This window comes from Neopelma chrysocephalum, unplaced genomic scaffold, assembly GCF_003984885.1.
Source record: "Neopelma chrysocephalum unplaced genomic scaffold, ASM398488v2 Primary Assembly neopelma1_26, whole genome shotgun sequence".
Taxonomy (NCBI): domain Eukaryota; kingdom Metazoa; phylum Chordata; class Aves; order Passeriformes; family Pipridae; genus Neopelma; species Neopelma chrysocephalum.
Window position 1 is genome coordinate 13701114 of NW_020897695.1, and position 14615 is coordinate 13715728.

Genomic DNA, 14615 nt, shown 5'->3' on the forward strand with positions numbered 1-14615 from the left:
ATCACCACAGCCACAGCAAAATACAACCAGGATAGCATTGCCAGGATAGAGCAGGATTAAGTGCATCCTACTGCATTAAGAAGATTTCAGAGGGCCCTTTGGCTCAAATGCAGTGAAGATAATTAAAAATAATGAGAAGTGATGCTTCAGTAATGCTTCCTTCAAACTGCAGTGCCATATTTACTATTAAGTTGCATTCAAATCAAGAGAAAAAAAATTCAGTCTTGTATACATAGCCAGATTGGACCAGAATACACTGGGGACTTTTAAAATTATTATTTAAGATGAGTATTCTGACAATTCTGAGATCATAGTGTTTAGAGGTTAGCTAGTGCTTTTGATTTCTCAGATCTTTTTAAGCACCTGATTTTAAATATGATCACACGATAGAAATATTTTAAGTTAATAATTTTTAATTTATTATTATTATTATTATTTTGCAGTAATATTCAGCACATGAGGGAACAGTTTGATGCACTAGGTCTCTCTTTTACATGGGAAAGGGTAAGATTTTCTTTTTAAATGGATACTGCTTTATTTTATTGTATGATGCAGCACTGAAAGCCATGGAATTTCACTATTTTATTTATGACAATATAAAAGTCTTTGGTAGTAACCAGTTAAAGTTGTTAAACTGTTGAACTTTTTATCAGATTTCCCTCATTTTTGGAATACTGATATCATCTGATAATATCAATGTTTAGGAGAATCTTTAAAGTGATTTCAGTTTTGTATTTGGATTTTTCTCTCTGCTTTTTCGTCTCTTTGAAGTATCAATTTTCTGTGTTAGAAGTAAGGCAATAGTCTAAACAGATATTTATGAAACAGCAATGCCTTTGTGTTAAGGTATGTATTTTTTGAGGAGTGCTCTCTTCAATTTGTATGTCAAGGGCTTGGTTATGATATTCCAAATTTTGAAGCATAAGCCTGCATTTTTGTAGATGTTCATATCGTGACCATTTTGGAAAACATAAATTTTATTTAGAACACTAGTGCTTGAGAATCAGGTGTTCACCTTAAAAAACTTACCAAACACAGATCAGATCATAAGCTAATGTCATTCTCCAGTTAAAAAAGAAATTAATGTTTGAAGCAATTGTAAGGCTATTGCATTTACCAGTGAATCACTCAGTCACTACCTTTATATTCTCAGCAATAACTGTTATCACCTTAATGTGATTTTGAATAGAGTGATGGAGATGCTAATCTTGGATTTTTATAGCAGTATTGTAGATCTGAAAAGGGAACACATTACTTTCTGACAGTCTGAGACATGCCATCTGTTTTCTTTAATCTTGAAGGTGAAGTTGTTTATTTGTATGTCTTACATCTAAAAAACCATATTTCATCATGTCATATATATGGCATGATTTTTCAGTATAAGCCTTTTTAGTAAGGTTTTCGTTTTCTTGGTAGCCAAAAAGTTGCTCTGAAAATAAAAGATTTGTTGTGGAAGGTTCACGGCACACATGCTTGACAGTTATTTTCTTATATTTAAAACTGATGGTATCAAGAAAACTGAGAAAATCCATCTCCGTGTATGGACTTCTGTTTAACCCTTCCATTCCAAAGAAAAGATGGAGAACTGGCAGTACCGAAAACCATGCAGGAAGTATAAGTACACAGGGAAAAATCATTTGTCATCTCTGTGCCTGTTCTTTGAAGCTTACCCTCAGTTTTCTAGTAAACCATGTTTTGGTTAATGAACTTTCAGGAGTCTCTGAATACTTGTGGAAAGGGCTCTGACACTCTACAACGTACTCCGCTTGAACTGTTGTGTAATGGAAATACTTTGAAATGCTCTAGGGACGTGTAGTTTGTGGTTTGGAAAGGTAAGATTTTAAAACAGCTAAAAAGTGTTCCTTGAAACACAATACATTTTAGTTTTCACTCCTTAGCTAATCAGTTAAGTTTTATTTTACCTAGAAAGGCTATGTTACTAACTGGAGTAAGAGTGAACTGAATGGTAGCCATTAGTAATAGATATATTTATTCATTGCAAAAAATGTATGATGCCTAAAATATTATATGATCTTCAAATGCACAGATATTTGAGCTAGCCGTGAAAGAACCTGTGGAAATAGAATCTGTAGCAGAATGTGTTATCCAGGCTGATAAAGCCTGCTTCTCTGCAAGGCTAATTAGGCTGGGCAGAGCATCTTACTGCCTCAGCTGTGCTGCTTCTGGGGTAACCCAAGCATCTTGGCACAGCAAAGCACTGTGCTGTGCAGGTACCTATCAAAAAAGTGAGCTCTTTGAGGTAAAGAGTATTTTTTTTAGTATTCTCTACTTGTATGGTTCTAAATCAGGGGGCTTACAAAACACTGACACTGCTAACAAACCCAGTAGCATTAGTGACTCCTATGAAAAATCGAAGTAAGATACCTTTTATATGTGTTAGTTTAATTAACCAAAAGCCATTATACAATACAGGAGTTTGTTTTTAATTTAATTTCACTGGTCTTGCTTAAATCTGCCCCTCCATTGTGCTAGAGCATAGTACTTAGCAAATACATGCTGGACGGAGCCCATTCCCCTAACTTAGATACCTATTTTAGTGTGTGGTGAATTGCCTTTTTAGAGTGTGAACCTTTTATGTTAACTGTCCCTGTCCTCTTTGGCCAGCTTAGAGTATATGGCTAGGTGATGGGCAGGGAACTTAAGTAAATGTTGCTATTTTAAAAATGGTAAAGGAAAAAAGAAGTGAGGGGGGAAAAAAAGTCCATTTTGAATACCTAGTGCATGTAGCTGGGCTGAAGAATCCGGCTACTTATAAAAAGTAATGTCTGGTGGTCAAGAAATTCCTGTCCAGGAATAGAAGACTAGGTCTAATTTTATTGCTTGATAAAATTATTATGAACAAATCCCAGTGCGCCTGCAATAGTAGAAATTTCCTTTTATTTATCTGGGGGGGTTTTTTTGTTGTTCTCTGTCTTATAAATCAAAATGTGCAAATATGTTTATGTTGTAGCAGTAAGTAAAATTATTTAATCAGTGAGGCACCACAAATAAGACATTATTAAAAGCTAATTAGATGATTTTGGACAGTCAGGTTACAAAGACACCTTAAAATTATTCTCTTGAACAGAAAATGTAAGCAAATGAAAAATGCAATTAAATGCATAAAATAACTCTATAAGTACTTTACTTTTAAATACTGATAGTAATCTAAAATTTTTTGCATGAAACATGGAGGTATTTTAAGTGCCTCAAGTAAGAAATGTTGTATTTTTGAATCACTTCCAAAATGGTGCGATTTTGGGGAGATACTTAGAAAAAACAATAACAGAGAGAGCATTTCTGTTCTGAACATTTATGTTTCTCGGATACAAGATTACAAAGCTGAAGTTTCAGCATGGAAGAAATGTCTCTAAGAGATATTAAAAACACCTGCAAAATTAAAAAATCCCCAACATTGCAGTTATGTTTTGGTTTTAAGATACCAATAATCAGAGCATTCCTGGTGGTCATATTTTTCAAAAATACCACCCCAGATAGCATAGCAATCTGCTTGCCACTTTTTTTAAAGATGATTTTCAAGGGAATTAGGCAATATAATTTTCAAAGATTCATGTCATCAGCAACAAGGAATGGAGAGCATATAACATTATTCCTTTCTTTTTCTCAGGAGTGCCATCAGACTGAATGCATGTTCCCAGCAAGCCATCAGTTCACCACTGTTGTTACTATCAATCTGTAACTTTCTCATAGAAAGCAGCTCATTCTGCATTTCAATTTCTGCATTCCAAGTGACATATTTATTTTGCATAAGAGTACATTAAAAAAGACTAAATCTTTGGTAGATTTTCTTTGTGCAGATATTTTTCTGTTTAGATTTGAAGTTGTCATTCTTGTGCTCTGCCTGAGCATGCATAAAGCTAACAATACACAGAGCATTACCTATGAAATTTTCTTTTCATCCACACATCGCTGATAATCAGTGACCCTACTTATAATTAAATAAAATAAGGAAACTGTTGATACAAGGCTACTTTTTTTTCAAGGAAAGATATTCATGCTCTAAAATGTAGGCACTGAATGACATTTGTATTTGTAGCTAATAAAGCATAAAACTAAGGGCCTTTGAAATACAAATGTTCAAATTAATTTAGAAATGTAGGTTGGTCTAGCTCTAAACCTCAGAAAATCAAATAATTATACTTTCAGATGAGGTGTTACATGCCCTTTAAAACTGAAATAGGCAAATAATTGATTAAACTGTTTAATCTTCCGATTTTTTTACTTGTCTCCTTTTAAATAAGTGCAACATACCTGTCTTTAGGATAGCATAAGACTATGGTAAAAATAAAATTATTGGCAATAAACTAGGAAATTACTTCTCTTCAGTTATACGTTATTCATAAGGCCTGGTGGATCTTAGAACAAATATACCTTTTCATGCATCCTTTAAATATTACTTTTATTTTTAAAAAAAAAGAAAACCATAGAAGTAGCTTGAAGATGTAACTTTCTTCTTAAAAATACTAGCAAAAACCAGTTAAAAGGTCAGAGATTCATAGTAGAACATTGTAAGAACAGAGCAGATTTAGAAAACATAATTAATTTTAAAACAGAGCATTTGAAAATGAGTTTTTCTTTTATTAAAAACACCAAAATCTTTCATCCAGTTTGAGTTGTTTTTTTCAGAGTTTTTTTAATGCAGATTCTTCCCTGATGGTTTTCCCATATTTTTTTGTAGCTGAAAGGGATTTTTTTAAGCCAGATTTTTTCATGATGAATGGCCCTTTAACGTTAACATGGATCTATTGCTACCCAGTTGCAGTGCTATCGAATCTAAATTGTAATACTGCCATTTCAGTCTGTAACTGAGAATTTATTTGCAAAAGTAAGTAAGATACCAACCCCTCCATCGTGGTATTTGTTAGGAACAGATTACTGTGCTGCAATAAATGGGTTAAGCAAGGTAGTTTTTAGTAAGGGTAGGGATCTTTCTCTTCCATGACTTGCCAGTACCTGTCCTTTTAAAAGCAGACTGTTCTTACAGGTGTTTTGTTTTAATTGTTGTGATGAACTGATTTGATGAATGAGTGTCATTCCTGTAGGAATAAGGAGCACTAACAGTAACCAGTGATAAAGAGGCATTTTGGTGAGAGTATCGGATACTCTTTTTGAAGCTGACAGGAGGAAAAGGGAAAATGGATGGGGAGAAGAGGGAGATGCTTTCCCTCCCATTTCATATTACCACCTGAAAGGGAGAGGTAATGGGTGATAACTAAATCTGTCACAGAGCACTGAAGAGCAAATGCAGTGGACAGTGAGCAGTATCTTACATATTTGTAAAAGGGTTCTGATTTTTTAGTAGGTATTTTATTTTTGGAGAAAATATGTTAATGTCATGTTATATATATTCATTGAACTGTTTTCTGATTTGGGGTTCTATATGTGTGCTGTTTATGCTAGTGCTCAGATCACAAATGAGAAGCAGAAAGTAACAGTTTTTGGCAGGGTGGAATGGCTCCAGCGTGCTATTTTTCAATCCCTTTTATAAACTCTTTTGTGTATTTCTGAGTTGTTAGTTATGTTAATGCTCTGCAGATCTTTGTCATGCTTATAAAGTATAAATAGAAACATTAACATTCGCCTTAATTTAAGCATGATGGCAGCATAATGGAAACTTTTTACCAGACATCATTTATTTAATCAAGATCAGTAACTGGAATACATAGAAAATTATTTTTAACTGTAAGTCTTAACGTGCTAAATTATAGGAAAAAAAAGACCCAAAACATATTTTGGGATTGACAAGAGTTTGCTGGCTTGCCTTCAGCAGCTCATTTCACTTGATAGTGATGTAATTTCTCTTTCTTCATTAACTTCAAATGTTACTCCAAACCTTCATGGTTATAAAGTTAAATTATGAACTTGAGTGATCTTTTTGCAGCTCAATGACCACACAGCAGATTTTTTCTTTCAATGACACAGTCTGCTGCATTTCTTTCTAAAAAGTGTCAATTTACAACTTGTGAGAGACCAGGTACATGGGATTCCATTCTCAGGAGTTACTTTGTATCTTGTAGTTCAAGTTTGTCTGACTTGTAACATGCTTATTTAGATTGGGACATGTAATCTTTTTGTTTCAGAAAGCACAGATCTGCCATTCAGAGCCAGAAGGACAAATCTGCAATCATTTTACAATTTTTATTTGACAACTCACTTCTGTTGTCCTACCCGTTTGTCTGTTGCCTACATAGTCTTACATTGTGCTGAAGGGGATTGTCTCTCTGCTTTTATGTGTCCAGTATTCCAGTGGTGAAACTCTGTTGCCTGTAGTGGCATCACATTGGCAGAAGAACTGTTGTCACTGTGTGAAGAAGCAGGGGGGGAAAAAAGAATTACTAAATGGATAGTGTTTGGTTGGAGAGATAGAAATCAGACTTCTATCAAGTGGATTTTTTTCAGTGCAGAGCACAGGGAATTAATCAGGCAACTGTTTTTCATTACTAGGTCTTCACATGCTGTGCTGAAAACTTGCCATTAAATGTCTGTTTCTGATCTTGAAAGCCTCTTATACCCACTTTTGAGGCACATCTATTCAAAGGTCATATTAATTGTTAAAAGCAGTGTTTCAGCACTGGAATATAAAGTTCAAAGCAACTAGAATATAAAGTTGTAGAAAAAGAATAAAAATTTTATGCTAGAGTGTTTCAGATGTCATTTGAGTAGCAGATGATATTGCAGGAGTTGTGTGTAGTCGGAAGCTTACATGATAGGAAAGCCCACGTGAAAGACATTTCACATTTGGAGCTACTCCTGGTACTTGATAACTATTTGTAAAGGGAATAAATTTTACCAGTGGCTTACTGAGAAAGTTTTTATCAGTAACTCTAAAATCAGGAGGTGTTTGTGTTGATTTGAAGTTCAGCCATCTTCCACTTCAATATGTACAAATGCGGTCAAAGAGAAAGTTTGTAGAAATGTTTCTTCTTTAAACAAGGGCAAGGTAAAAAGAAGAAGTTGAGGAGGGAAATCTGGTCTCTACTGGTACATATTAAAGATGTAATGAAAGCTTAAATACTGAATTACTCAGTTGTTTTCACTTTGGCCAAAATTTAAAGTATGTGGGTGCTACCATATGGGTTTACATTGTACCTGTGAAACCTGTGTTTGTGTTGAGACAACTAGGAGTATGTAATGATGGAATCCCTTAGTCATCTTTGCATATTATGATGTTTACTTGAAATGCAGTTTGTTTTTTTAAGAACAAACATTTAAAATATGGAACTTTGTAAGCAGTTGGTCAGTAGGTTGTTTTTTAGATATTATATTTCACTTAAAACTTAAAAAATGTGTTTGAGTTTTGAAAAAAGCTATCCATTATAGTTACTTGCTATTCTCTTAATTCCCATTCCCCCTTCTTATGTTGTCTTTTATTTTTTTTGTCTTTATTTCCCTCTTAACAGTCCCCCTCATTTGTGACTTCTTTTATGACTCATTTTTTCCATCCTTCAAGCTAGAGCCTTCTCCTAACTTGAGCCACCTTGCCTTGCTTATTGACCTTTGGATTTAAGATACCCTTGGCAAGTCTTTCATCTTGAAGTTTAGAATCTTACCCTGTATTCCATCCTGTCTGCCCCACATGCTGTGTCTGACAACAGCCCAGGTTCCTGTGTGCTGTTGTTCTGTCCTCCCGCATCCAGTGTTTCAGCTGTAAGCTCCTCGTTCTGCTCGTTTCACTGCAGCAGCTCCCAGCTGCCTCTGAGCAGTCAGCAGGCTCTGTTCCTGCTTTTCATTGCTGAGCAACAGAGGAAAAGGCTACCTGGCTAGGATGGCTCTTTGACAGAGGTCTTTTTTTTTCTGGTTTTGCTGTTTCCCGGATCAGACAGCTGTGATAATTTCCATTCATCTTCTGTTCTTATATCTATCAGCATTAATATTACAGGATTCTTATATTCCATGTTAAGAGGGAAACGTTTCTTTCCACATCAAACCCACACAAAGCCTGTGTTCTCTGATTTCGTGTACAGGTGAATATCACTAATTGTAAACATTATAAAAATGAGGTTTGTATGTGAACATGGACATGAAGAAACAGTTATGTTTTCTCTGTGGAATATATTATACACTCCTGGGTTAGTTGTCTGTGTTAAAATGATGTAAGAAAATACTAAGCATAGTTTTGGGAATTTTTAATTTGTTTAATTTCTACAGGAAGTAACCACTTGCTTGCCAGAGTACTACAAATGGACACAATATCTCTTTCTTAAGCTTTTTGAAGCTGGGATAGTGTATCAAAAAGAGGTAGGTACAAACTTTGAACTTTAATATTTTGCAGGTACACTAATTTAAGTTATTTGTGTCAGTGGCACATTTCCAGATTGTCCATTCACATTCATTCAGTGATTGTGCTCTATTAATTTTAAATCACTCAAAATAGTAATAATGTTATATATAACTGAATTTTATATGTAACTAACTAATAAACCAACATGAATGGCCATTGTAACAAGTCAAATCAGAAGTGTTTATTGTCAGAGATTTGCATTGAAGTGCAGGATGAGAATATAGCTTTTATTAGTTTGTTTCCTGGCTTTAATATATAATTTCCTATAGATCTTAACTTCCCTCATGAAAATATATGACATTGTGATCACTAAGAGTCTCCTCAGCTGTGAGATTATTTATCTGTATAACATTATTGTGATACTGTCTCAGAACTGATGGGATTGGATATGAAAATTGGAGATTGGGTGCATAGCTGTCCTATTCCTGAACCCTATTTGTGATCTCTAAAGTGTTATAGAAGTACTAGATGCCATAAGACTACCACAGCTGTTTATCTGCTAGCAGTACATTAAGAAATTGTAATATTTTGTAAAGAACATGTATCAGGCTATCTGAAAAGTGAAGGGTTCAGTTAATTGCTGAAGTAGGAGGTAAAAAAAGATGTTAAATGACTAGTCCAAAGAACTCACTGTATAGCCAAGGCAATGCAGTTCCAAAATACCTGAACAGCTGCACTTAAACAAAGTAGCAATTTAGTGAATGTTTCTAACTTAAAATGGGAACTAAAATTTCTTAAATATGATTTGATATTTCATTTGCATTTTATAGAAACCAGGAAACCACATAGGATATAATTAGGGATGTACTCTAATTATTCTCTGAACCCAGAGAAAGAGACTGATGGTAAAAGGTGGCGTTTAAGATGGCAGGATGTTACTGAGCTACTTCTTCCATTTGCATAGGCAAGATGTACTCAGAGATCTTAAATGATAACCAGCAAAAACCCTCAATATGTGATATGTACTAACATGCTGGATTTGGTTGGGGGATTTTTATTTTTTTTCTTGTGTAATCATTTTAGTTTGTAATAAAAAAATTAAACCCCTGTCTTTGCCGTAACAAATATATTTTTATATGTAAATTTGTTTGCTTGACAAGTGACCCCAAGTGAATCTGAAAAGCACAAGGTTTGCTGCTTCATTCCAAGCAGTGATGATATACAAAATAAATTTTGCATGTAGGCTCCAAGTACTGTGGGATCCTGGAGGTGTTTGGGTACCAGTGATTGAATCTGCTTCCAACTTCCATCTGCTTTCAAGTCAGGGATCAGTTTGAGGACTTAAATCAGCATCTGTCAACCTGTAGGGGATATAATCTCTGGTGGATATGAACCAGTTGCTTTTTGGCAGGAAACAGATGGCAGAGAGAACCCATAACCCTGGGTCTCTTCGAACAGTCGTATATACTTAAAGCATAAATTTATCTCATGTTGTCAGTTTATCTGCAATATATATTAAGGAGTACTTTTGCACAGCTTTAAGTCTCCTTTATTACAATTTCATTTTGGGTACAATAACTCATAGCCTTACTGTGACAATAAGAAGAAGACAAGTAGAGCGTTAGCCTAGTTAACACTCCGTGCCAAGGAGTATGTGTGTCTGACCAGAAATTACCCTGGCAGGGAGACACAGACTCAGTATGTCCAGGAGCTGCAATTATAGAGGATTAACAATGTCTGTCTGGGTGCTGCAGCATTCACAGAGGACACCTTTATTCACCATAGCAAAATCCTCTTTCTTTTTCCTGCAGTACTGATCTAGTCAATATACTGTAGAGAGTATTGACCTGGCCAGAAGTGGGTGTCTCATTGAGGATAATACCTGCCCTGACTCTGTGATTTTGATTAGACACCTGTAATCTGTAGTGGACCCAGAGACACCAAGCCCAGAGATACTCATGCTGTAGATACCTCAAGTTGGACGAGACAAATCCTATCTTAAAAGCATGGCTAGGCTTCGCGAACGAAGATTTGGGAAAGGCTCTATCCACATTTGTTACAAGCGCGCTGGTGCCTAATGAGGCCAATACGAGATAGACATGTCCGATTGCAAAAGGCACAGCAGAAAGACTCCTTAGGTGGTATATTCTACAAGGCACGATTCTTTCTGCATTGTCTTTTCTCCTCTAGAGTGATCCTGCGTGCGTACTCAAAGGAAGCAGCAGCATTATAGATGGTGTGTCTCCAGGCCTCCCGATATCTTAAAAGCATATGGTCTATATTGGCATAGTGAGGAGACTGAAATTATTGGTGTGCTCTGTATGCTCTTGTGTTGTGCTTTCTTTGTGTAGATGACTTTCAGCACCTTCCTGGGGCCATAGTTTCAGAGGCTGTCATGTCAAGAAGTTGCCTTTGTGAGGTATAAGTAGGAACTAAAGATTTAATTTATTAGCCAAGTTTTAGACATTAGTCAAAAGTCTGCGAGAGATGGAAGGAACAAAATGTAACTTTAAAAATTCAAAGACAAGACCTTTCAGCTACTGATTTCTTAAATGGGGCACTTCAGAAAATGATCGATGATAGATAAAATGTAACATGAGCAATATGAGAACAGTGATTAGTTTTTGATTGAGATACTAAGTCCTCCTCATACCCAAAGAATGCATTTGAGATTTTCAAAAGATGTTTAATGTATTAGAACTCTATGGAGCTACTGTTTTTCAGTCAGTCTGATTTAGCTCAAATATTAAATAACAGTCAATATACTGGATTACTCTTCTTTATTGCTTTGATTATAGGTTTTTTCTCTTACTTTCTCTTAATTTTTTCAATTTAATATCTAGCATTTAACAACGCTTTTGGAATGACTGGTAGGATTCTTTTGTAATCTTAGATCCTTTATGGTGAGTGATCAGCTAAATTGTTGAACACTGGGGAGGAGAGAGATTTTGATTTTTGCTCCCTCCCCAGTATATTATGTCTGATATCTCAATTAAGCCTCAAAAAACAAGGTTTGTACAGTTGAACACTAAGATTTATTTCACTTTAATGCATTTGTGTTGAGAAGGAAAGGTGATTCAAAAAGTAATTCACACAGCAGACAGAAGTTATGTGCAGATAATATCAACTCTTTCACTTGAAACGTAGTTGACCGTTATACTACTTCTTTGTGATTCTGTCCTCTCAAAGTGGACATCCTTTTTTATTCATCTCCCTCAGTCTGACTCAACACTTTTGGATTAGTAGTGAAGAACTTTTAAGCATCAGACTATGTCATTTGCATTATAGTCAATTGGAACACTTACTTATTTAACAGCCAAGCAGTCAAGTGTCAGCCTCTCCTGCTAGCTGGATCAGTCTAGAAAAACTGCCAACTGCATTCTTGGGTCTTTTGAGTTCTGAGAAGATGAATATTCAACACATCTTCAGCTGAATCTATGTTGCTGATTCAAATGGATGCTATAAAAATGTAGAAAACTCAGGGGTCCAAGGTATACTTCTGGATAAGTCTTTTGGTATCCGAAAAGTAAGATTCTATTTTTTAAATAGGTGCTGAAAATATTTTTTTCTTCCTGTAACTTTTTTTAGGCCTTGGTAAATTGGGATCCAGTGGATCAGACTGTTCTAGCTAATGAACAGGTGGATGACAATGGTTGCTCATGGCGTTCAGGAGCAAAAGTGGAACAGAAATACCTCAAACAGTGGTTTATCAAAACGACTGCTTATGCAAAGGTATGAGAATACAGTTTTTGGAAATGATGGTGGCACTTAAGGAGGTGACTTTTCATCCAGAAATATTAATCAAGCTGAATGTGGTCCTTTACATATGCATGTTTGTGTAATATATAATTGCATAATAATATATGTGACCCATCCCTGTGTATGTGTGTATATAAAAATTATTATCTCTGAAGTCTTTCTGTTCACCTTTTGAAGATTCTAAATAATTGGTGTGGGATTAAATTTTGAAGAAATCAAAAAGTATAAATTAGAGGTGAATGAATGAATTCTGAATTCGCACGATGACGATATTTACCAAGTGCTTTTCTGTATATTTTGAGTGTAAAGCTGTGCAGTCTTTAGAAATAGAAGATTGTTTGTCTACTTGGCCTATTAGACCTGTGGGCTTGGCATACAGCCTATCACCCAGCATTCATTTCCATCTATGTTTGAACCATAGTTCTCTATAGTTAACTTCTCTTTATTGAAGATTCATCTGGACGTTCTATTTTACTTCACTTCATAGTATATTCTATTTGATTATCTGTAATTCAAAAAGTATAGTTTCAAGTTATTTAAATATTCTTTTTTTGTTCTGAGCTCAAATTTTGGTTGTGGTGGGACAGTATAACTCTCACACCTATGAATTCTTCAACAAAAGTTTTGGCTTTATGCTCTCTGAGATGAAAGAATCGACTTCCTGTTTTGTCTGGGTGAAGCTTTTATTCCATCTGAGTATTTTGTGTATTAAGACTTCAAGTACAGATTGCGAAAGTTATTTCCAAGAAAATGTTAAAAATTCATCTCTGATCCTTTTCATGAGTCTTAGATTCAAGAAAATAAATTTCCACTCATCCAGGGAGAAGAATGTCTCACTCTAGGTCCATTCATAAAAAAGAGAAAAACTTCAGATATCCTGCGTGTTGCTTTGATTCTTCATACACAGAGAGGTACTTGAGATGCGTGTTTTCTGATTGTGCTGTCTGTTCTGGCAGTAAAGAGGGAACATTTGCTATAGCTGAAGGAAAAATGGATTTTATCTGCACAATCACAAAATGATCACAATGTTCTGAGCTTTTTTTCTGTACCTTTGTCATGGTTTATGACCTTTGTGATATTTCAGGGTCTGCCCCGACTCACTTTTTCCCTCAGTTTGAGGCTGGAGCTTCATTAGAGTTTCTGCCTTTACTGATATGTCTTTTGTCTATTATCTTTATAAAGGTCGTAGGAATTAATGACTGGTATTTCTAGACTGTATCCATGCTTACACCAAAATCACTTTTCTCCTATGTCCCTCTAAGAAGGGTGAATCAGCCTTAAAGTTTTACTCATCACAACCAAAAGACAAGACTGAGGAGCTTTTCAGTAACCTTGAAAATATCCTTGGCTTACAGGATTATTGCCTCTTGCTCAATATTCATACTCTAGAAATGCTGTTACAGGAAAGGCATCATCTCTTGGAATTATCACGTCTCCAACATCATTCCCCAGTAAGTAGGCTCAGCAGATGATAAGGAACTTTTGCCTCCACAACACCCCCTCATCTTCACCCCAAAGATGTCACCTCAGGAGACTACCATATCCTTTACCCCATGAAGGGTAAATGTGCAAGTGACCTTTTGCTCTTGAACACCTTAGTGGTATCATGAATGAGAGCTGCTTCTGATTTTCATTTGGGGATGAACTTTTATATAAACCCCTACAAAATCTTAAAGCATTGCTACAGAGGACAGTTGAGTACTCTACAGATCTCTGTAAAGGTTTCCAAAATTTTGTTCTGTTCATGGCTGGTATTCTGTAGGGTCTATGCTAGCTGATACAACCAGATCCATGAATGATGCCATATTGCTTCGAGCTCAAGTGCTTTGGCAAGCGTTGCTTTCATGTTCTCCCACTTCTTGTACAGTGACAGATGCTACCAAGTGCTGGCAGGTGGTTTGGATTTTCCTTTTTACTCACCCTCCACTGACTCCCATTTTTTGTTGCTATGGTTCTGGCACACTTTCAGTCTCACTGTGCTTCTTCTGGCAAGGGCTTTAAACATTTGGTTGTAGAGGGATAAATATTACTTTTTTTTTAATTGCCAAACCTTCAGATAAGAAGAGCAGATTACCAGGCTCTGCTATACTAAGTCAAATATCTGATATCAGAAGGATTTCATTCTTGGAAGGTTAGAACAAATAAATTCCCTTTTTTTGTACTTTTTTTTCTTCTTTTAAGTTACAAGAGATTAGATAACATAGCATGTTGTGTCTCACTTTCTGAAGAAGACTGTTCTGCCTATACAGCGCTGAATGCCCATGAACTGCAAGCCACAACTAAAGACGATCCCTCAGAGGGAGACTGTATCTGAGCTAATCCTGGCCAAGTCTTTCAATCTCTTAGAAACTCTGTGCCCACATTGACATAATCAGGAAGCTTCACAACAGCATTTTGACAGAAGCCAAATGATAGATCTTAAATGCTACAACTTTGGCTCCTCTTTCCACATGTCTTGACTAATTATCCTTAAAACTTAACTTTGCAAACGTTTCTTCATTCCTTATGGTTGTACTTTTCAAGGAGTGGTAAGAGCCATGAGTCCTTTTTTTCCAAATATGTTTCTTTTGTTTACTTTTTCTTTGGATTCAGGCTGTTGGCAGTTGATCTGAAT

At 35.7% G+C, this 14615-nt stretch overlaps 1 protein-coding gene across 2 annotated transcripts in view; it reads left to right on the forward strand.

Moving 5' to 3' along the window:
* LARS2 (leucyl-tRNA synthetase 2, mitochondrial) overlaps positions 1–14615 on the forward strand; it is an 86290-nt gene that overhangs the window by 17906 nt on the left and 53769 nt on the right. For both annotated transcript variants that reach the window (XM_027675618.1, XM_027675619.1), the window contains exons 5-7: positions 444–504; positions 8170–8259; positions 11831–11974. In XM_027675618.1, coding sequence (XP_027531419.1) covers positions 444–504; positions 8170–8259; positions 11831–11974 — 295 coding nt within the window. The remainder of the gene's footprint in view (positions 1–443; positions 505–8169; positions 8260–11830; positions 11975–14615) is intronic.